Source organism: Camelus dromedarius, chromosome 1 (genome assembly GCF_036321535.1).
Source record: "Camelus dromedarius isolate mCamDro1 chromosome 1, mCamDro1.pat, whole genome shotgun sequence".
NCBI lineage: Eukaryota > Metazoa > Chordata > Mammalia > Artiodactyla > Camelidae > Camelus > Camelus dromedarius.
The window spans coordinates 45,902,571-45,926,434 of NC_087436.1; the positions used below are offsets into that span (position 1 = coordinate 45,902,571).

Consider the following 23,864-nt stretch of genomic DNA (forward strand, 5'->3'; position numbering starts at 1 on the left):
TTTTCGTAGATTAATTGACCATAAGTGTGTAGGTTTATTTCTGGACTTTCTATCCTGTTCCATTGATCTATGTGTCTGTTTTTGTGCCAGTACCACACTGTTTTGACTACCGTTGCATCGTAGTATAGTCTGAAGTCAGGACATGTGATTCAGCTCTGTTCTTTGTCAAGACTGTTTTGGCCCTTCAGGGTCTTTTGTGTTTCTGTACAAATTTTAAGATTATTTGTTCTAGTTCTGGGAAAAAAGGCATTTTTATACAGATTGTATTGAATCTGTAGATTGTCTTGGGTTGTATCGCCATTTTAACAATATTAATTCTTCCAGTCCAAGAACATGGTATATCTTTCCATCTGTTTTTGTCATCTTCAGTTTCTTTCATCAGTGTCTTATAGTTTCCCAAATGCAGGTCTTTTTACCTCCTTCGGTAGGTTTACTCCTAAGTAGCTTATTTTTGCTGCAGTGCAAAATGAGGGAGATGTTGATATTCCATGTCTTCACTGCAGAATAAATTACTAAGACAGTGATTCTTGAAATAGTTTGTGTACAGTGAGATGAACAGTAATTGCTATGGTGTGAGTAAAATTCTCCTTTGATTCCACATTTTTTTTAGGGGGGAGGTAATTAGGTTTTTTAATTTAGTCTTAAAGGAGGTGCTGGGGATTAAACCCAGGACCTAGTGTATGCTAAGCATGCGCTCCACTACTTGAGCTATATCCTCCCCGCTGATTCCACTTTCTATTCAATGAACAAGCAAGACTTTTGAACCACAAGCACACGTAGGGAAAGATATCAAGTTAGATTATATTTCCTCTCCCAAATAATAGAGCAATATTTATATTTATAGAAGACTGATCCCTTGTACTTATTGTAATGTATTAGAAACTGTGCCAAAAGAGAGAGAGGAAAGAGAGAAACAAACAAACGGTGCCTTAACACATTTTTTCCCCTAGTCCGATGTTGGTTACTTTTTAAATGCTGGCCCAGAGGAGTTACAAAAGAGGAAGACGCCTTTTCTTCCAATCTCAGACTTGTTCATTGAAGTAAATTTACACAATACCCGATCACCCAAAGAGGAACAATCCAATGGAACAAACATGCTCTGGCTCAATAAAAGCCATTATCTGTAGACCCCAAAATCCGCTGAGTTTCTGTATGATTCCTTCCCCGAATTAACTCTCCCTGTGAAAGCCAGACTTGAAAATCCCGTTGTTCTAGTTTACTTTGGCTCGAATCCGCTATACAAAGAGCGTTTTAAAATACTGTAAACTATTATAAACTATTACAAGTCCTATGAAATAACTCGCACCGGGAAAAGGACTACGCAGAAACAGGAAAGCACTCAAAAGCCCCTGTACCTTGGAGGGAGTCGGGAAGAGCAAACGTTTGGGGCGGGGCTTGAGCGGGCCCTCCCTCGCTCCCGCAGGTGATCTGAAATTGCCTACCGCCTCCTACCCCGGGGCCGTTTGTTCTTGGGATAGGAACTGGCACCTCTCCAGGCGGCAAGCGGTCGTCCGCTTCCCCTGCCTCCCCGGAGGCCCTGACCCCGCGAGCCCCGAGTGAGGGACAGCGGCCTTAACTCGGCTTCAGGCACCCGCCCGGGGCGCGGCCACACCCAAACCCCCAGCCCACTGGGCGGCGGGCAGGGAGCACGGGCGCGGGGGCGGAGTGGGAGGAGGAAGGGGCGGGGGCTGCGGCCGGGGCTGCAGGAAGCTGGGGCCGGTCCGGGAGTCCGTGCTGCGCCCTCGGCCGACATGAGTTCGGCGCTGGAGCTCCGAGGGACTGGCTGTGCAGGTAGGCGGCGGGTACTGAGGGGGCGCGCGGGCAAGAGTGGGGACGCGGGCTCCTCTGGCTTTGCTGGGCGGCCGGAAGAAGTTGAGAGTCTTGGAGGGAAGCGCCCAGCTTCCCTGGGGACAGCTTAGCTTTGGAGCTCAGAAAAACAGCTCGGGGACCTTGCCGCCGCCTCCCTGCAGTCCTGGTTGGCGGCGCCCGGCGCTGGGGCGTGCCCCGGCCGTCTTTGTCTCTGGGCGCTGATCTCTTTCCCGGCGTCGGGATATTTAAACTATAAAAGGCCGGCCTGGTGGGTCCTGGCGTCTCCTGCACCTGGTCATAGTAAAAGCTGATTTGGAGCGGTTGTATCTCGTTTCGTTTTCCCACTTCTAAGTAAAAAGTGGTTGCATGCGGTAACAGTGGAGCGTGACGGGCCTGCGGGAGTGCCGGGGCAGAGGCTTGCCGGCACCGGACCCGGAGACAGAAGCCGGGCCCTCCGCCGCTGCACAGCCCGCGTGGCTCGTGTGCATCCAGGAAACCTGCAGCTATTCGTGAATTTGAGTTAAAGCCGCAACAACTTTTCTCTACAAAATAATCAACTCCTAAACGCTTGCTTTAGCACGTTCTTCCCTCTCACTTGCTAATTATATTACTGATAAGGTTTAGAAACTCTGAGGCCGGCCATGGGGCGGGGGGAGGGAAAGCGGCGGCGGGGGAGGGGGTTTCGAAGCGCTGGGAGAATGCGTTCATTTCAGAGCTTTTTATACTTTGCTGCAGAAAACAAGCCTTGCTCCCCGGGCAAGTTGTAGAAGTCTCCATGGGTCGTTCAGGAAATGGCTTTGCCCTGGACAACAGGCAGCGTACTGTCTGTCTAGTGGCCGTTTCCCTTTCGGAACCCGTGTGAGAGGGGGAAAGCCTTGCAGGGACTACGAGTCACCGCATATCCCCCTCCGTTGTTTTCATCACAGTCCTTTTCCTGCTTGCTCCCTTCCTTTTCTTTCTCCAACCCACCCCTTTTCCAGGGTATTCCAGGCCTGATATGAGTCACTTAATACAGGATTATTAAACAAATTGTTGATAGTGTAGCTAGATTTTCATAGATACTGCAATGAGTGAAGACAATGACAGTAGATACAGAAGTTTGGAGAGATGAACACTTAGTTTAAAAAGGTTTCTGGTCTCTGGTGGGAGCGGTTTTAGCATGGTGACCCGGAGTCCAGAGACTTTGGAGTCTACGGGCAGAATCTCTTTCAGCCCCAATTCCATGACACAGACCTTGGACAAGCCTCTGGCACTTTCCCTGCCTCAGGAGTGTGGAGTAGAGTGAGATAAATTTTCTGAAGTACCACGCCATCCACAGATGGTAGCCTGGGGCATTATTATTATCATTTCCTCCATTATGTGGAGGAAAAGGGAGTGATTGATTGGTTTTGTAAAAATTAACTGGTTTAAGGAGCAAAGGTGGTGGTTGCATTATGGTGGAAAGATTGCTTAAATCCGAGGCCAGAAGTGAGAAGAAGTCAAGAGATTTAATAACGGAGTCATTTTTGATAAGTAGATTACAAATGAACAGGAGTTTATAAATCCTTATATAAGGATCAGATATTATATATGTTATATAGGGTATCTCCCTCATTAAGATTTTTTTTAATGGAGATACTAGGGAACCAGGACCTCAGGCATGCATGCGCTCCACCACTTAGCTATTAACCACCCCTACCCTGTCAATTAAATGTTGTTTTCTTCATGTCAACAAAGCTATGTAACCTCTTAGCTAGTTTCTTTGTATTCATGCAGTATAATGATACTCCTTAAAGCACACCCTTCCTGAAAGCTTATCGGCTGGGTGCATACAGTTTAAAGTGACCACGACAGAGTCACAGGTTATTTTCTCTGAAAGTTGGGGAAAATCTGTCAGCTCCAGAAAAGTATTGGAACTGCAGTTTCTGTCCGTCTCCATAGCTTTCTCTTCCGATTCAGCAAATTGCTTAGAACAGAATGGTCAGTAATTGGTATTACAGGATACAGCCTGCCTTATTTGTATTAAGTGAAGGTTAGAAGCTGCGAGGACCAGAGCCCAGTTTCTTTCTGCATCCATCATATTAACAGTAACAGCAAAAAAAAAAAAAAAAAAAAAAAAAACTTTAAAAAAAATGCCTCACTGAGATTGTCGTATCTGTTAACTTTGAAACTGAATGTCGTTTAAAACAGATTAATCTTGAGCTACTTAAAATTAGCTGTCTTTCCAAAATCTATAAGCTGGGGGCAATATTTGAGACAACCCAAATGCACTACTTAAATTCCACCCAGCTGGGAGAACTGTGAGGCTCCTTCCTCAGACTATGAGAAAGGAACTGTGAAGACCCAATTAAGTGTGCATCTCCAGTGCTTCCACCATCAAGAACTTGAGTTAGTTTGGTGAAAGGCTATTGGGCACAGCTTCTGCCGGGTACGCTTGAAGCTGCCTCAAGCTCACTAGCCAGTATGGTGCAAAGGCTGCAAAAAGTGAACTGCTGGGTCTCCTGCTACTTTGGGCATTGCAAAAGAGACGTGCTTTCCAACCCTTGCGGGTTCTTGAGAGGTGAAGGTGATTGGCTTTCAGATATGGATTTAATGTGTCTAGTTTGAGTGATTCTGTTTCTTTATTGCATAGTTGGTTTAATGATAAGGAGGAATGTTATTAAAAGGAGGTAGATCTTGGAATGCTTTTGTCAATGGAAGGAGAGAAATCCCTGCACTGCCGCAGTGGAGCAGCGTGGGGAGTTGGAAGTAACCTCTGTAGGCAAGTTCTGCGATGAGTATTCAGGGAAGAGCAGTTTGTGGAGTAGGAAGAATCCCAGTTAGAACAGCGTGTGTGTAGGAAGTAACCCCAGGAGGAACAGTGAACAGTGTGTGGAATAAGAAGTATCCTCAGTGGAGCATCGTGAGTAGGAAGTATCCTGGGAGAGCAGTGTGTGGACTAGGTTACCCTGGTGTGTCGGTGTGTGTTGTAGTGCTACCGGTGAATGTAACTGGTGTTCCAGGTTCTTGTCCCATCCCAGAAAGAATTCAGAAATGATGTGGTGGTTAAAAAAGTAAAGTGGGAATTTATTGAAGGATGGATAGTACACTCAAGGGGAGAATGGGCAGGCTCAGGTGAGTGGCTGCCCTGGGTTTCTTTGGCAAGTTGGTTAGATAGGGTGTAAAAATTAGTGGGCGGAATATTCAGTAGGGAGGGAAGGGTCTGGGGTCATATTCCCTGATTTTCATCCCAACTCCACCTTCCCAAAGGGAGAAGGGATTTTTGTCCTTATTTAGTCTGGATCAGAAGTGTCAAGGTGCATCAGTGCATGATGGGTACTTCTAATCTGCAAAGCTAATTTTATTGAAATGAGGGCATAATGAGCAAAAGGTTAACATTTGGACACTGGAGATTCCTGCCTTTTCCCACCTTTCTTTGTTGTCCTTGAGCCACTTAGCACCCCCAAAGGTGTGACCACTTATCAGCCCAGAGGTTCCTGCTTTTCTTTCTCTGCCAGGGACCCCTGGTGCTTACATAATGTCTAGTTTCCTGCATTTGGCCTGTGGCCCTCCTTTCTGCCCATTGACTGCCCTTTGGTCTGTGTCCCCTTTCTCTGCTCATATCTAGCTCTCCTCCTGCTCTAACAGTAGGAAGTGTTCCGGGTAGAGGGGTTAATGGGATAGGAGGCATCTGGGGTAGAGCAGTATGTAGAGTAGGAAGTAAACCTGGGAGAGCTGTGTGCTCAGTAGGACAGTGTCCCTGAGTAGAGGGGAGTCTTCCTAGGAAGTGTCCTCCACTGAGCGGTGTAGGAAGTGTCCCAGGGGACCGTGTGCGGAGTGGGACGGATCCCCGTGGAGCAGCATGTGGGGCGGGAAGTATCCTTGGTGAGCATCGTGTATGATAGGGAGGTGTCCCCGGGCACAGCGCTGTCTAGTAGGAGGTGTCCAGGTAAAGGGGTGTCCTTGGGTAGAGCGCTGTCTTAGTAGGACGTACTTCACATAGAGCAGTGTGGGGTAGAATTACCCACGTAGGACACTGGAGGAGGGAGGGCCCGGGGAGAGCAGAGGGTGCAGTAGGAAGCATCTCGGGTAGAGCGGTGTGTGGAGTAGGAAGGAGAGGATGTATCCGTCGGGGAGCAGTGAGGAAAGAAGAAGTGTCACTGGTAGAACAGGTGTGGAGAAGGACGTGTCCTCCGTGGAGCAGTGTGTGGAACAGAAAGAATTCCGGGGAAGGCAATGTGTAGGGTCGGGAGAGGGAGATGAACCCCTGGTAGAGCGCTGTGTGGAGTAGGAAGGAACCGTGTAGAACGGGGCGAGGAGGAGGAGGTGTTCTGGGCGTGACAGTGTGGAACAGGAAGTATCCCCAGTAGAGTGGTGTGTTCACCAGGTCAGTATCCCGAGTAGGGGTGTGTCTTACTAGGAAGCATGACCTGTGCAGCAGTGTGTGAGTAGGAAGGACCTCTGGTATCAAGTGTGGAGTAAGTGCTGTCCCTGGTAGGACAGTGTGTGCAGCAGGGAGTCTCTGGGTAGAGCAGAGCTTGGTAGGACGTACCCCCTCGTAAAGCAGGGTGTGGAGGAGGAAGCGTCTCTGGTAGAGCAGCGTGTGGAGTAGCACAGAAACCTGGGAGAGTGTGGAAGATGCATTAGAGATGCTGTCTTTGACTCTTCGTCTTGGGTGTGAGTAAAAATCACCTAGTTAAAAATGCAGATTGCCACCTCTCCCAGGATTCTGGTTCTGTAAGTCTGGGTTAGGATCGAGGAATCTGCATTTTATTGTCCAGTCCAGGAATTGATGCAAAAGGTTAAGAAAAACTGATGGGGGCCCATTGGACAGGAGGAGCGGAATGCCTTTGTGGGGTCTTGGCTGGGTCTGAATGCTGGGTGGATTTCAGGGGGAACAGGCTGAGAGTGACTGGTAAAGGGCACTTGGTTGAACTCCCCATCTCATCTCACCCTCCCTCCCTGGGTGGATTTTTGCCAGTGAGGAGACGTGAGGTTCAAACAATCAGGTGTGAGGAAGACTCCAAGAAGAGAGAACACGGCCCCTTGGCTCAGAGACGATGGGTAGGAGTCCACCCTTGGGGTCCTTCGTGCTCCCTTCAAAGACCTCAAGTGAGAGGTGCATCTTGCTGTACTCTGAATATTTCTGTTTATTCATTATCTTCTCTCCCCTCCCCTCTAAGCTGTGAAGTTTATCAGGTAAAACCATATTCAAGAGCATATGGGCCCTCATTGTAGAAGATGCTAGATTCATTGTGGTGTCCAGTACTGAAGCCAATAGCCACATGTGGTTATTTATTTATTATTTTTTTATTGAGTTATAGTCAGTTTACAATGTTGTGACACATGTGGTTATTTAAATTGAAATAGAAATAAATTAAAAATTCAGTTCCCAAGTTGTACTAGCCACATTTCAAGTGCTCAAGACCACATGTGGCCAGTGGCTCTGGTATAGGGAATTCTGTCATTCCAGAAAGTTCTGTTGCACAGTATTGTTCCAGGAAGTAGAGAGGGATTCAATTCAGTGAGAGGCTGACTTGGGGGTGAGGAAATCTGATTGCAGGTTGGGAGCAGAGGGTCCCCTTAAAGGGTCATGAGTGCACATGTCATTCATGAGATGAAAATCTGAAACTTTGCCCCTTCCCTTCCTCCATCAAATGTCCACCTCTGCCAGGCAGCTGCGTATTCCAGTAATAACTACATACTGTGTTCAGTTCTCCTCTTTAATTCCTTCTCTCAATATTTGCAAAAGCGTTTTCTACAAAATAAAGCAATTTCATATTTCATTTGCCCTCTGTGATCACACAGCTATGTTTGTTACTCTAGGTGTATTTTGTAATGAATGTATTTCAATAATTTCTCCATTTCTCTTTATAATGTACTTTGCTATTTTGCAGGTAAGAATTAGGAATGAGAAAGAATTGAGCTGTTAATTTATGGTTAATTAATTTATTAATATTCCTTCTTCCTTACCTCTTCTCACAAACTTTGACCTTTAAACTAACCAAAACAGAAAGGGTATGCGAGTCAAGGTGGCTGGGAATTCCTAACATGTTTTAAAACCATGAGTCAAAAACTAAGTTAATTAATAAACACCAACTTTTTTTTTTTTAAACAGGTGAAGAACAAAACATGACAGAAACAGATGCCTTCCCTAAGAGGTAAAAATATGCTCTTTTCCAATAAAGGTCTTTTCCTTTGGTGGTCATGATCAGCCTACAGCAGTTAAAGCAAGAAAGGGACCTGGGAGCTAGATCAGGTGTTCGGAATGGGAGAATCGCTTTGTAGATGTGCTGCCCTGGTTGTGAAGGGAACTAGACTGATAATCAGCCAGGCCTGGGCCCGGGAGCTAGGGCTGGGGCCTGGGTGGGGCTGACGTCCTTGGTTGCTGGATCCTGTAGACCTGGAGGAAAGACACCAGGCAGAGGGACTGGAGAGGAGCGCCCAGCACTGCCGCTGCTCACCAGCTGGTACCGAGGTATTTCCGGACTTTCCTTACTGGTTGGCAGTGAGGCTTTCCCGGGCCCTGCCGGTGGTGTGTCCGCCTGGCAGAGGAGGCGGAAGCAGCGGACCTCTCTCCACTCCACACCTTGACCTTGGGTTTGGAGGAGCTCATTATTTAGTGACTTAGAGTGATCGTTTTTTTTTTTAATTTTCATAAACAGAGAAATGTTTGATCCAGCAGAAAAGTACAAAATGGACCACAAGAGGAGAGGAGTTGCTTTAATCTTCAATCATGAGAGGTTCTTCTGGCACCTGACGCTGCCGGACAGGAGGGGCACTAGCGCCGACAGAGACAATCTTCAGCGCAGGTAGCGCAGCTTTCTCTGCACATCAAGCTGGGGAGATTTATTAAGTGATAACTACTTATCAAAACTTGTCCGCACCGATGAAATAACAGCAGGAGCATTTGAGGATGGACCTCACTTGGGCCTCCCTCAAGAACTTGCCTGAATTTTCTGCCTAATCTTGTTCTATTAAATGTTAAGTCTTTTCATTGTTATAAATGTGTCTATAGAGTAGATGACAGTATTCTAACTTAAATCAGTTATCATGAATAAATCCCTTCCTACTGTGGGTGATCAAGGAAAACTGTTGGCATATTTGATTTCTTTCTTTTCCCCTAAAGGTCAATTTATATATCATAAAAAAAGTGTAGGTTCCTCAAATTAAGTAGGGGTATTGTGATAGCTCTGAATAGCTCATAAGCTAATATCCAGTTTGTCACCAGGTTTTCAGATCTAGGATTTGAAGTGAAATGCTTTAACGATCTTAAAGCAGAAGAACTACTGCTCAAAATTCATGAGGGTAAGTATGTTTCCTATTTATCTTCCTATGATGGGATTGAGTAGTTTTTAATTATCCTATGTGTAAAGACAGGTCCAAATAATTAATTGTGTTGTAAGAAAGTCTTGTCAGTTAATTTAGCATGGGTTATAGGTTTTGATTGTGCTTCTCTGATTATGTTACCCACATGTTTATAGGCCAGGCTGTTTATTAAGCACTTGGAAACAAAAACCACCAAGACATGGTCCTTGACACAAAGAACACTAAGTTCCATAAGGAGGAATGAGGGGAGTTGAATGAGTATAAGAGTAGGGTCAATTAGAACAGAGTCCAAATGTGTGTGTGTGTGTGTGTGTGTGTGTGTGTGTATATATATAATGAAAATGTCTGCATTTGACATGTTAAAATTTCCAAGACAGCTGAGCCCTTCCTCTGTGCCTCTCAGAGATCCTTGCAAAGTATTATGCCTCCAAAGTTAGTCTGTATGCCACTAGTTACAGACTGCTGCTCTAGAAATGAATGAAATGATCTTTTCATGTAACAATAGTTTCAGATGTACAACATAATGATTGGTATTAGTATACATTGGGAAATGATCACCACAGTAAGTCTAGTTAACACTTATCACCATACATAATTGCAGAAACTTTTCTTGTGATGAGGACTTTGAAGATTTACTTTCTTAGCAACTTTCGAATATGCAGTATAGTACTTACTAACTGCAGTCATCGTGCTGTGTACATTATGTCCCCATGACTTATTTTATAACTGGAGGTTTATACCTTTCAACCCCCTTCTCTTGCCCCAGCAGCCACCAATCTGTTCTCTGCGTTTTTGAGCTTGCTTTTGTTTGCCGGTTTTTAGATTCCACATATAATGAGATCATATAGTGTTTGTCTTTCTCTGACTTATTTCACTTAGCTTAATGCCCTCAGGGTCTATCCATGTTGTCGTAAATGGCAAGGTTTATTTATGGCTGAATGGTAATCCATTATATATGTACACACCACATTTTCTTTATCCATTCATCTATCAATGGACATTTAGGTTGTTTCCATATCTTGCCTGTTGTAATAATGCTGTAGTGAATAGATGGGTGCCTGTATCTTTTAAAATTAGTGTTTCAAATAAATGGGCGCCTGTATCTTTTCAAATTAGTTGTCCTCAGATAAACACCCGAAGGGGAACTGCTGGATGTAGTAGCTCTATTTTTAGTTTTTTGACGAACCTCATATCAGTTTTTCTTTAATCTCTAGATCATTTCAACTGGTTGCTTAGCAGGTTTTTACTTCCCTTGCTCCTAAGCTTTGGAGGACATGTCTCCTGTCTCAACACTCTTTTGGACACTCTAAGCGCTGAGGACACACAGTGAAGGTGCTGCGCTCCTTGGAGGTGCAGCGACACATAGGGAGGCATTAGTAGTAGTTTCTGGGTCTTCCCAGACTGCTTTAAGACACTCTCTGCTGATTTAGAGGAACTTGTATTGCCAAAATGATGTGGATCTTGAAGGGGGTTCCCCATTATAATCCGTTTAGGTTTTTCATATCATTGTTCTGTGTTTTGGAAAAGCTAACAAAATCTGTTCACTCTGTTACTTTGAACTTTAATCATTTAGATTTTTAAAAAATCAGATACAGTATGGTATAGATTATTGCTTGATCAAATACTAAAATAAGTTATATTTCATTTCATTTTATATTTATAACAAAATTTCCCCCTCCTTCAGTCATATATATGCAACTTTAGTATTAGTAAACTGAATTTTTATGTGTAGATAATAAGCACCTTATTATCATTTCTAAATAACTTTTGGGCGCCTTTATAGCATCAACTACTAGCCATGTAGATGCCGATTGCTTTTTGTGTGTTTTCCTGAGTCACGGTGAAGGCAACCACATCTACGCATATGATGCCAAAATTGAAATTCAGACGTTGACTGGCTTGTTCAAAGGAGACAGGTGTCAGAGCCTGGTTGGAAAACCCAAGATATTTATCATTCAGGTAAGACTGATTATGTTATAGTCTTAACTATAAAGTTCATGGTTGTGTGTGTGATTAGAAAGAACTAAAGCCAATTTCAGAAGTAATTGTCTCCAGTAAGTGGAAAGGCCCTTTTTGAATCCAGAACAATCAGAGTTGCAATTTGAGCTGTTAGTAGTAATTCTTTCTTTACATAAAAAGGTTCCCAGTATCTTTATTACTTGGATTGACATTGGAAATGACTCACAGTTCTGAATGTGCTACTCCCTGGCCCAGCCCAGTCAGGGCAGAGCCGCGAAAGGAGGTATCTGCTGATGGAGGAGTGAATGCAAGGGCGCCTGTTGGGACCAGGTTTGGTTCTGGGGGCTGGAGAGCATGGCAGTCAGTGGGAAGAATGCAGGTGTAAAGACTTCCAGTCCTAGCTTGTTTCATCCTTTCATATTTTCCCTTAAACCAAGATGCTGCCCCCCCCCCCACCAAACTGCTGTTAAGGATAAAAATATTTGGGGGCCTGAATAACATCATCTGGTACCTCAATAAGGATTTTGAACAAAAAAGAGAATTCTCGATGCTCCAGTGCTGCAGTCCTATATTTCCATGAACAGCACGGAGGACACAACCCCATGCCACACCCTGCCAGACCTTGAGGGGGATGGGGTAGGGGGCGCTTTAAGAAAAGAGGTTAAGGGTGATTTCCAGCTTTTGTGTTTGGACAGCTGCATTGGGGTCTGTGGGACATGTCGTTGGAGATACAGGCCTAGACCTAAGAGAGGCAGCCAGGGTTGGAGAAACAAATTTGGTAGTAATGAGACAGATGGATGGTACTGGCAACCACAGGAGTAGATGAGTTTCCCCTTGTCAAGTATAGCCTGAAAAATGAGTGTAAAATGGAGCTGAGGGCCACCAGTGCAGAATGAGCAGAGGAAAGATACTGAGGAGGGTGGCCCCTCAGAGAAGTAGGAGAAAAATCACCAAGAATGACAGGTGACTGCTTCATGGAAATGGGAGTGGCCAGCACTGTCACGCAAGATAACTGGAAATAACCAGTGGGCCACAAAGGAGCGAAATGTTTTGCTGAGTTATTTTATTTCTCTGTGGCTCAGATTCTTCATCTGTGAAACGGGTAAAATAGCACTGCCTGACAGGGTGGTTGTGAGGATAAATAGACCTGCCTGACAAATGAAGAGCACTCCCAGCAGTGCCTGGCCCGTGGCACGCCCCCAGGAAAGGCTGGCTCTTACTGTCACTGCTGTTGATGTGTCAGATGACGGCATCGCAGTCCAAGCGTCCCACATGTTGCTGAAGATAGTAGAAAATAAGGTCTGAAAATGAGCCTGATAATAAGATAAAAATCTCCCTGTAAAAATAAGTTATTAGGGATCTTCTATTTATCTGATAACTGAAATCCATCAGAGCTTTCTTTTACAGCATACGATTCCTTAACCATTTCAGAATTGCTGGATGCACTTACAGTAAATACGACAGCAGAACCTCGTTAGGTCGCTATATTACGTGTACTAAGGCTGCCAGAACAAAGTACAGGCATACGTCACTTCATTGCACTTTGCAGATAATTGCATTTTTTTCCGCAAGGTTTGTGGCAACCATGCATCAAGCAAGTCTGTCAGCACCACTTTTCCAACAGCATTTGCTCACTTCGTGTCTCTCACATGTTGGTAATTTTCATGATATTTCAAACTTTCTCGTTATTATATTTGTTATGATGATCTGTGATCAGTGATTTTCACATTACTATTGCAAAAATTATATGACTAGCTTAAGGCTTAGGTGATGGTTAGCATTTTTTAGCAGTAAAGTCTTTAATTTTTTAATTAAAGTCTGTACTGTTTTTAGACATAATGATATTGCACACTTAACAGACTACACTGTAGTGGAAACATAACTTCTATAGGCACTGGGAAACCAAAAAATTCATGAGACTTGCTTTATTTCGATATTCACTTTGTTGCGGTGGTCTGGAACCATACCTGCAGTATCTCTGAGGTCTGTGTACAGACTAGGTGGCTTAAACAACAGAAATTAATTTTCTTGCAGTTTTGGAGGTTAGAAGTCTGAGATCAAGGTGTCAGCAGGGTTGAAGTCTTCTGAGGCCTCTCTCCTTGGCTGGGAGGTGGCTGGTGGCTTCTTGTCCATTGTGTCTTCATATGGTCTTTCCTCTGTGAGTGTCAGTGTCCTGGTCTCCTTTTATAAGGACACCAGTCATACTGGTTTGGGGTCCACCAATATGACCTCATTTTGCCTTAATTACCTTTTTAAAGGCCGTATCTCCAAATATAGTCACATTTGAGATACTAGGGGTTAGGACTTAAATATATAAATTGGAGCCCGGTGGGGAGGAGAAAAAATTCAGCCCATAATAGTAATTTAAGAGTCGAAATTAATGTCAGCCTTGTGTGAGTCAGAATAGTGGGTAAAGATTTGAGCCCTCACTTTAAAATAGGAACAAAAGGCAGAAGGCACATCACGTGGTATCATTTTCACCCTTAACAATTTATGGCAGCAGCCTGGCAAGCAAAACCCAGTCTGGGAATATATTACCTGATTAAATAGAAACAAACAAATACTATATATAAGCCTTTAAAAGAAAGGGCGACTCTTGGTGCTAGGGTGTGGGTAATCCGTAAGGAATTTTAAAACCACAGATGCTTTGCCCTCTACAGTGTTCCTTTCAATCAACACAGTTTGGTGTATAGTTGAGAATGCTAATTTTTTAAGCATTAACTATAAAAAAAAACATAAGTAGGAAAAAAAAACCTGTCAGCTTTGGTCTGCTCTCAGCCTGAATGGATTGCTTTAGAAGTGCCTGTGGAACAGCTTGTTGACGTAGCTCTGACGGCGCACCAGCGTGAAGCACTGGGAGGAGCAGATACGTGAAGGAGGGGATTGTGCTCCTGTCTCGCAGGCGTGTCGGGGAAACCAGCACGATGTGCCCGTCATTCCTTTGGACGTCGTGGATCATCAGACAGACGTGCCGGATGCCAACGTAACCCAGGTGGATGCGGCCTCGGTGTACACGCTGCCTGCCGGAGCTGACTTCCTCATGTGCTACTCGGTGGCAGAAGGTGTGTGGGTGTTTAATACAAACCTACAGTTGGCTTTCTTGGCTCAGTTCCTGTAAGTTTCACCTTGGCTTGATTTAGGTGAGGTCTTTCCTTTGGGACATGTGATTTTGTCGTGAAGCTCTCAGGCTTAAAATGGATTTCCTTGTACCAGGTGATCAGAGTGATATTTAAAAGTACAACACCTTGTAGAAAAATCCTTCCTGAGAACTATGTTAAATAAAGCTACAAAGCGAATTACATTGAATAGTATCCACAGAAGATATTCATGACTGATGGTGATACTGTTATTGTGGTAACAGTCATGGAAAACGCTGTTGAAAAATATTTTAACAGTTGTTCTCTGCTCTTGCATTAAATAATTTTATGTTTTTCTTTTTTCTAGTCTCAAAAATCATTGCCTAGCTAATATTATCTTGGGAATTTTTAGGAAATTACATAGCATTAGCCCCATTTTCATAGAACCATATGGAATTAATCTTTTTCCCAATTGAGAACAGTCAACAGAAAAAATTTTAAACTATGTCTTGGATACATCTTAGTCTTCTCCAAGGATTTTTGAGAACTTAGACATTTTAAAGGTGTTTTTCAGTCCCAGTAACTGAAAACCAGAAAACTTCAGTGGCCTCTCCTATCTTTTTTAGGTTATTATTCTCATCGGGAAACTGTGAACGGCTCATGGTACATTCAAGATTTGTGTGAGATGCTGGGAAAATTTGGCTCCTCCTTAGAGTTCACAGAACTCCTCACACTGGTGAATAGGAAAGTTTCTCAGCGCCGAGTAGACTTTTGTAAAGACCCAAATGCAATTGGAAAGAAGCAGGTTCCCTGCTTTGCCTCAATGCTAACTAAGAAGCTGCATTTCTTTCCAAAATCTAAATAATAGGTGCTGTTTTGTTTTATGTATCTGTATTCAAAGTAGATTTTCCCTTCTTTTTATAAAAAAGAAGTATCCCCAGGTTGAAGTTTATGGTATAGCAATTTAAAATGTTTTAAGCTTTAATGAGAGAACTTTAAAAAAAATAGTTCATATTGGACATGGTGAAGGGGTTTGATATGTAGTAATGAAATCCTCAGGGAATTTCTGTAAGTTAAAAATACATTAGCATTTCTAATACTTGACTTTTATAGTAAATTGGAAGGTTACTCATAATATCTGGCTGATTTAACTTTTATTTTGTGACTTTTTTACATGAAACTTTTTAATCTTTTTAAGGGTTTTTGAATCCTAAGTATTAGTTTTTCTTTAATATTTGAAATTCATGTTTTATTAAATTTTTCTAATTCACATTCTTATTTGCGTAATTTATAGATGACTTGTTTTACTTGGTCATGTAAATCTACATATGAGTTACCACTTTTTGTATAGGACTTGAACACTCACATTTAAAAAAAAACAACAGTTCATTTTTTTCAAAGTGAGCATTATAGTCTTGTACAAAAAGTGGTATTTCATGCATAGATACGGCATTCTGAGAAGGAAATAGAAAACATAAAACATAGTGACTTCTTAGTAGAGGCTACACTTGCAGAGTGATTCTGTCAGTACCTTCTGTGTTAAGTTACTATACACTGTCCAGCAGTCTCACATGCGGACTGTTATGTTAATGGAATAATAGATATTACTTTTAAGATTCAATTCTTACTAATATGATATATAAAATTTGAGTAGCCCGTTAATAACCTACTGGAGACTGAAGATGGTTATGTTCAGGCTCTTATAGCAAACTTGAGGGTTGCTAGCTCAGAAGCAGTTTGCCTATGTCGTTTCAGTTGCAGTTCAAAACATGTGCCAACTCTATGCTAAGGTCAGTGGGACATTTATGCCTCTTTTTGTGTCATAACAGGGACTTCACGTCAGTTGAACATTTTACCTGTCCTTTAACCCCCTACTCACAGGCGTTGCCATCTCCATGGTTCTACCTATAAGAGCAAATGACTACAAATGATTTCAAGTGACAATTTATAATAATCTTAGCTATATTTAATGATAAAAATTTTCAACTACGAATTTAAAAAGTAATGGCAAGATGATTTTAAATGAAGCCTAAGAATCAAAGTGAAGCCAGGCACACTGACCACTTCACCTCTGCATGGGAATGAACGAACACAGGACACTTACGAGGAACCTTAACTCACGTGCTGAACTGCAGCAGCAGATGCTTCAATTTTGATGGACGCGTCCAAGCTCCTTCTGGCAGCAACCTCAACGAGCCATGAAAATCCACAAACCAAAAATCTCAAATGAGAACATTAAAGAATACCTGTGTTTTGCAGGCATTTTTTTTTATTAACAAAAGAGACTGAAATAGTCAAATTCACATGAACTACAGGACTCAGAAAGTTCCAGTTTCTAAGTTGCAAATGAACACAATGCAAAAATTCACTGACATTTAAAAATGGAAGATCACTTCTTTTCATTGAGTTCCTCTACTGGCATCTGCAAATAGAGAGAGTGGCGCACCCGTCTCAGGGCTTCTGTAGCCTGTCCACAGGAAGAAAAAGAGGCAGTGATCAGAAAGGACTGCAAGCCTTTGAGCATTACTGCTCACGAGGAACTCTATACCTTCAACATCTCCTTAGGTCAATACATAGATCTAAACTATGAGTGGCAACTGCCTACTATTAATATTACAATTTATGTGGATCCTTTTGTAAAACATGAGTTCGAGGTTTCTATTATGTCCTTAGAGTTCTTGTTACGTTAGTTTTCGCCTTTACAGTGGTTTTCCCAGTTCATATTCAAAAACAAAAAACAAAAACCTACTCTGATTTATCAGTTTCCTGTTTTTCCTCAACTTTATTACTTAAAAAAAAAAAAAACTTCACAGGGTGCTCCTCTGAACCTTCAATGCCCAGGGCTATAAACTAGTTGGAAGAACATTCCTTTAGCCTTCTACTTAAATGTAGGAGTATCCACTAAATTTTTTTAAAAAGCATCTTATTTTTCCTAAGTAATTATATGGAATTTAACAATATTTTTTAAAGGCTCTTTATCTCCAATTTTTCGACTACAAAGGAAATATCTTTCCTTATTTAAATTTGAGGGATAGGTCATTTAGAAGGTACAGGTAACAAAAGACATGATGATTACTGGCTATTGAATGATCATGCATTGAGCAATGGAGGATATTTTTACCAAAACTTTTGTAATTAAAAAAAAATTGGGGGGTAATTAGGTTATTAATTAATCAATTACTTTTATTTTTTTAATGGAGGTACTAGGTTTTGAACCCAGAATCTCCTGCATGCTAAGCATATGCTCTACCCTCCCCTCCAAAAAACTTTTTTCTAATAAAATTGAGAATTCACCATCTGAACAAAGCTAATGAGACCACTGGGAGGCCAGAGATAAAATTTGCCTAAGAGACATGTTGTATGGAGGTTCTTAAGAGCACAGGCTGCAGAGTCCAACTTCTGGCTTCCTACCCTGGTTTCCCCACTCTAGCAGTGTGCACCTCTGTGTTCGCATCTGGAAGATGGAAAAGATGAATGGAGGAATAACATACTGATTCTATTTTTAAGGAGGAGAAACTTGTAAATGCCTTTAGAGAGCTTAAAATTGTTTATCAATGTGTCCACCTTCTGAAAGTTCTACTTCTATATTCTTAACAGTTACAAAATCTGCATTTGAGTTTGACACTGGACTTTTTTCTTTAAAAACCTGTATTCAGTTAGAAAAAGCTTTCTCCTAAAAACTTTAAGACAATTTCCATACACACTTAAAGCTACCCACATGTAGAATACAGAAGACAAGAACAAAGCTGGAGGAAATTAGTATCAGACATGTCAGCTGTTTCACTGAACAAACCACAGTCCAGAGAAGCTATCGAGGACAAGATTAACCAGTGAGGGATGAGCCACGGATTGTGTTTCCCCGACATTAAGTTCTGGCTCCCAAACAAGACCAGTTATAAAATGTCATATTTGCAGTAAGGTACCTTAGCAAGGTCTTCTTTTAACTGGTTGTACTGCACTACATCGAAGTGCTGTTGCTTTGATTTCTTATGGAAGAAGTGAAGAAACTGCCTACTCTTAACAGCTGAGTAAGTATAATCCTGAAAAAAAAAAAAAGCGACAGAGCATGTTTTAAATGAACATATTGCCTTAGCAACAACAACGCAAAGGCAGGCAGTAAAGGAAGGTAAAATATTTGCAGTGGCCATCAGAGCGAGCATAAGGCAACACAAGTAAAACATTTAGTCTCATTTGAGATCAGCTGCTCCTTTCAAAAGCAAGCAAGCTGGGAAGAGAAATCACACATACTGGGATAGAAAAGAGAAAAAGGAAGATGGAGATTTTTGGCAAAATAATCATGTGATAGAACTGAAGTTACTGGGTGGTTTGCAATACAGATTCAATTTTATTTACGCACAGGGTATGTAAGTTTGATGGGTTTATCTCAATGGAGGAATTTGGTAACTTGTACTATGTACTTCTCCACAGAGGTTAAGTATAGTTTCTCTGTGCTATATATAAAAATCTCCATGCTCTGGGAAACAACGAAATTTAACAGCTGATAAAACCCCAGACAGCAGTAATTCAGTAAGTAAAAAGGTTTTAATGCTCATTACTTGACTTGGATCAGGAATTATTTACAGAAGATGTTATAACTTACCATTTCCTTAACAAAACTACTCACCTGTCGAGTGACTATAAAGTATGCAAAGAAGACCATAGAATTTGCAAATGTGATGAAGTAGGTGACTGGTTCCATGATATCCCAGGAGTACACCCACCAGGTGAGCCAGGCCATTGCCCCGCCCTGGACGGACAGCACTGCTAACCCAGCCCACAGGAGTCCACTGGTTTTGGCTTCTGAACGATCTTCTATTTTGGCTTTCATCTGAGGGGGAAAAATGACTGTTCAGTTTACAGTGCACTGACTTAAGGGAAAAAAGCAAGAAAAAGAGGGGAGGGTATAGCTCAGTGGTAGAGTGTGTGTTTAGCATGCACGAAGTCCTAGGTTCAATCCCCAGTACCTCCATTTAAATAAGTAAGTAAATAAATCTAATTACTCCACCCCCCAAAAAAACTCCAAAAAAATGTAATAAAATTTTTTTTAAAAAAAGAAAAGGAACAAAAGTGCATTAAATAGGTCTGAAAAAAACAAGAATTTATAAAACATATACATTAATGAGTGATCACATTGCCAAAATAGTTCATTGATAAACCATTGTTTAAATTATAAAGGTAATAATTGCTCATGGAAAAAATTGAAATAGTATAGAAGGATATACATTTTTCCATCAAGCTATCATACAGCTATAATGGAGATCTTTCCAGGATATACTGTTAGTGAAAAAAGGTGAGAATAGTGTATAATAGCAGGTACCTTTAGGGAACAAAACAATAATTTGTTTTTGTTTGTACATAGATGAAGAAAATCTGAAGCAATTCATAGTTGTAGGGATATGGTACTGGGAGGACTGTAGGAGGAAAACTCCATTGGCCACCTTTTTAGATTTTTTAAACTTTAATGCAAGTAAATATATCACCAACTTTCTAAAAAGTAAAGAAAAAATTAAAATGTGGGCTCACAATCCAAATAGAAAGGCCCCTCTCTCTGGTGTTCCCTAAGTACCCTTAGAGGTAATCACATCAAAACTTTCTTTTCTCCAGAAACCTTCTGTTTGTACACAAAGATACATATACCTATCCATTTTGAAAAGTCACAATGGGATCAGTTTTCAAAAATGCATTTTCTCCCTTAAATCAAAACACTTTTTTTCCTTCCTCCACCACTGATTAACTTCAGAGCTTAGGAAGCCACTGCTAACTTTCCATTTGTGATTCTATTGGGCAGAGTGGGACTGTGGGTGCTCCAGCTGGTGCATCCCAGCTCACCCTCCCCTCAGGTCAGGGACACAATGGCCGATCTGTGGAGAGGAGGCAAAGGTGGCAGCCAGGACTCAGACCTCCAGGGCTCAAGTTCACGCTGAGCTACCATCCTCTGAATGAGGAAGGTAACAATACCAAGCTCCCAGGCTCACTGTGAGGACTAAAGGAGAACATGAGCATAATTAAAGCATTCAGAAAAATGCTCACGTGGCGCATGCTCAAACATTGGGTGTTATTTGCAAGCAGACTCAACTGCGACGCTTCCAAACCTGTTCGAGGGGCTGCAGCTGTCCCTTCAGGTAGTCGATTTTCTCCAGTAGATGGTGCTCTCTCTTTTTCTGAAACTCTTCTAAATGCAAGGCTGTGAACAGTCTGTGAACCAAGGATTTCATGTTTTCCATCTCAGTAGTTTGCTCACGACTCAGCTTTTCTGAGAAAAGACACAGGGGAAACATAAGGCAGTGGCCACATTTTTTTCCTCCAGGGTTTGTAAGTCCAGGGAACCACATCTGAATCTCCACGGCTGGATGCCTGGGTGTGCCCAACTCCTGGGGTGGGGCAGGGTGGGGGGGACACATTTGGTGTTGGCCTTTATTCCTGTCTCAGGTGACTATATTCATCTCTCTGGAATAACAAATAACCAGACAATAGGTTTAAAATTCATGTTTTTGTCTGTTCTCTTTTATAATATAACTAGTACTGTTTCTTTAAAAGAAAAAGTAATACAGGAAAAGGGAGTATCCATCTGCCAGAATCCAACCTTACAACCTTAGTTGGTAACACATTAGTTTACAGGTTCACTTTTATACCTGACTTAACCTAAGATCCCTCCCCCTTCACCCCAGCTATCTATCCAAAAGTCATTTTAAGGTCCACTGGGGAGGGAAGCTGGTGTCCAAACAGGTAAATGAAAGTATCACACCCGTTGGAAAAGCAATTCAAGTGTAAGTTCTTTTCAGCAAGGTGTAGATCTGGAAGGAGGTTCACATGGACCAGAGTCAGTTTCTGAGTTTTTAACACAAGAGTTGAGTTCTTTTGACTACAGGTTTCTTTCATCCTTCCACCTCCGTGGATCTATAAATCCACATAAAATTGGGCTGTACTGACACCTTTCCAGGGGTTATAACTGTCCCCCACCACTGTAAGAGAACTTGGGGTGGGGGGACAAGGTGAGAGGAAGGAAAGAGGGTCCTTCCCCCAGGCAGCAGCACACAATGGCAGACACGGGGGTTTATGATCCCAGAGTCAGTGTTAGCCCAGTGGTTTTCCAGCCTGTGTCAGCGGTCCTGAAGTTACTCTTCCTTCCGTCTCCACCCGCTTCTTCAAGACTTCATTATGACCTTCAATCCCTTCTACGTTCTAGGCTAAAACTGACACAAAGAGGTAAAAACGAGAAGTTTCCTTCCAGGCTTTTGAGATTTGCAGAACAGTTAGAGCCTTTTTGTTTTGATAAAAACTGTATTGATATTTAAAAGGTGCACACACAGAAAAAAGGTATAGATGGGGCAGGATTCTAAGGCTGTGGAGCATAAGCCAGACACTGGTCAAAGTGGTAAGGGTAGACTTTATTCAGCAACTGCTGCACAAGGGAAGAGGATTCAGCATGAACTCAACTTCTATTTGTGCAGAGGTGGCTGGGCATTTTAAGGGAGGGACAGAGGCCATCAGGGGCTTAAGCAGAGTCAGGGACGTGGAAAAATCCACAAAAAGTGAGAATGGAAGTTGCTTAATGTGACTAGGCCATTTAGATTAGTTAACTGGCGCTTATCTGGAAGAGGAAGGTCAAGTAGAACAATGAGATGCCCTGAAAATGTTTTATTTCCACTTGCTCCCTCAAAAGCTAAGCCCAGAGAACAGGAAGTGGAAGACCTTCCAGAGTGCTGGGAACTCACTGGATATGAAATTTCTATTTTAACATGGGTATTCATTTTCATATTTCTCAACTTCTTCCATCCTTCTCTCTTTGGGTTTAAATACTGTCCTGATTTTAAAAAAGAATCAAGAATAGAAGAATATTCATAATTGTTGAGATGGATTTATTTTAATTTCTCTATGTCTGTCTTTGACAATTCCATAAAATGTTCAAACATACAATTAAAATTTTTAAAAATATTTTTCTTCCAAGGATCTTCAGAGAAGTGGCTGATATCAATGCTGGAGTACAAGGTCACTCTGGCCCATCTAGTTATACCAGAAAGAAAATGCTCAAAATAAAAACGGGGGCAGGTCACAAGGACATGGGAGCTGATGGTGTTCAAACTGTACCAGATATGGTTAGTAGGAGCCCCCTTAAGCTGGCTCCTATGTCCTTGTAATTGACTCCCATTTTTCTGTTAGCATTTCCATATTTTTTTTAAATTGAATTATATTGATTTACAGTATTATATTAGTTTCAGATGTATAGCATATTGATTCAGTATTTTAACATATACTCCATTAAAAGTTATTACAAAATAATGGCTATAGTTTCCTATGCTGTATAATACAGCCTTGTTATTATTTTATAAACCGAAGTTTGTATCTCTTAACCCCCTATGCCTATCTTGCCCCTCCTACCTTCTTTCTCCCCACTGGTAACCACTGGTTTGTTTTCTATATCTGTTTTCTATTCTGCTATATACATTCATTTGTTTTATTTTTTTAGATTCCACATATAAATAATATCATACAGTATTTGTCTTTCTCTGTCTAAGCATAATCTCCAGGTCCATCCATGTTGCTGCAAATAGCAGATTCATTCTTTTTTATGGCTGAGTAGTATTCCACTGTGTATGTGTGTATCTTATATTTTCTTAAGCCAATCATCTGTTGATGGACACTTGGGTTGCCTCCATATCTTGACTACCATAAACAGTGCTATGAACATTAGGGTGCATATATCTTTTCAAATTAGTGTTTTCATTTTTTTCCAGATATATACAAGGAATGTGACCAACAAGTAGTTAATATCCAAAATATACAAACAGCTTATACAACTCAACATTAAAAAAAAAAAAAAACAATCAAAAAATTGGCAGATCTAAACAGATATTTCTCCAAAGAAGACATACAGATGGCTATCAGACACATGAAAAGATGCTCAACATCACTATTAGAGAAATGCAAATCAAAACAATGACTTATCACCTCACACCTGTCAGACTGGCTGTCATTAAAAAGTTTACAAATAACAAATGTTGGCAAGGATGTAGAGAAAAGGGAAACCTTTTACACTATTCATAGGAATGTAAATCAGTGCAGCCACTATAGAAAACAGTATGGAGGTTCCTCAAAAAACTAGAAATTGGACTACTGTATGATCCAGCAATCCCAACTCCTGGTATTGATGACTCCTGCCTGAATTTGGCTGCCAAATAATGATTTTTTTCAACTATAGCAGCCCTCCCATATGTACCAGTCAGTACTTGGCTTTCTAACTATACACATGGACCTTCCCTTATTTACTGATTTATTGATCTCATCATCTATTTATTAAGGCATAGACTCAAGTATTACTTCCTCTCACCCCCAGTAGTCTATGATCACAGCTTACTGGGAGGAGAAACCTCTGGAGCCAATCCTGGCAGGAACACTTAAACTATAATTGATGAATTGTTGAAGGCTCAGTGCTGACTAGCTTGAGAAATAAAAACTCCCACACATTCATGAGTTTTACCTCCAGGAATCCCATCTGGTTCTCACAGTGAAGGTCAGAGAATCAGAAAAATACCTCCCTGTTTCCAGCAGAGAGAGGAGGAATATAACCATTTTTAAATAGCCCTGAGCATTACTTAATCCATACCAAGGAAATGCCAGTTGACCCCTGAACAATGTGGGTGTTATGGGCACCAACCCACCACACACTTGAAAATCCACATATAACCTTCTAGTTGGCCCTCTATCCACGGTTCCAACAACTCAACCAACCGT

The 23,864-nt window shown here is 41.8% G+C and overlaps 2 protein-coding genes across 7 annotated transcripts in view; one reads left to right on the plus strand and one right to left on the minus strand.

Moving 5' to 3' along the window:
* Positions 1-1,698: 1,698 nt before the first annotated feature.
* On the plus strand, positions 1,699-16,886 carry CASP6 (caspase 6). Of its 3 annotated transcripts, none has more exons than XM_031467793.2 (8): positions 1,699-1,791; positions 7,886-7,928; positions 8,433-8,579; positions 8,999-9,075; positions 10,880-11,055; positions 13,958-14,117; positions 14,759-15,000; positions 15,962-16,886. In XM_031467793.2, the coding sequence occupies exons 1-7, from the start codon at positions 1,752-1,754 to the stop codon at positions 14,995-14,997; spliced, it is 882 nt and encodes a 293-aa protein (XP_031323653.1). In that variant the 5' UTR covers positions 1,699-1,751; the 3' UTR covers positions 14,998-15,000; positions 15,962-16,886. The 3 variants fall into 3 exon arrangements, with proteins under 3 accessions (XP_031323653.1, XP_064339479.1, XP_031323658.1); XM_064483409.1 differs by having other exon boundaries at positions 16,014-16,886; XM_031467798.2 differs by having other exon boundaries at positions 14,759-16,886.
* MCUB (mitochondrial calcium uniporter dominant negative subunit beta) overlaps positions 16,382-23,864 on the minus strand; it is an 82,803-nt gene continuing 75,320 nt past the window's right edge. For all 4 annotated transcript variants that reach the window (XM_031467780.2, XM_010981077.3, XM_064483314.1 and 1 more), the window contains 4 exons: positions 20,225-20,385; positions 18,757-18,960; positions 18,056-18,172; positions 16,382-16,599 (listed from right to left, as the gene is read on the minus strand). In XM_031467780.2, coding sequence (XP_031323640.2) covers positions 16,522-16,599; positions 18,056-18,172; positions 18,757-18,960; positions 20,225-20,385 — 560 coding nt within the window. In that variant the 3' untranslated portion in view covers positions 16,382-16,521. The remainder of the gene's footprint in view (positions 16,600-18,055; positions 18,173-18,756; positions 18,961-20,224; positions 20,386-23,864) is intronic.

Bases quoted from the DNA above. Each gene is read 5' to 3' on its own strand.
- CASP6 (XM_031467798.2), top strand. From the start codon at position 1,752: ATGAGTTCGGCGCTGGAGCTCCGAGGGACTGGCTGTGCAG. The intron at 7,929-8,432 runs GTAAAAATATGC...TTTCATAAACAG, and splicing joins ACAGATGCCTTCCCTAAGAG to AGAAATGTTTGATCCAGCAG. The intron at 9,076-10,879 runs GTAAGTATGTTT...GCGCCTTTATAG, and splicing joins ACTGCTCAAAATTCATGAGG to CATCAACTACTAGCCATGTA.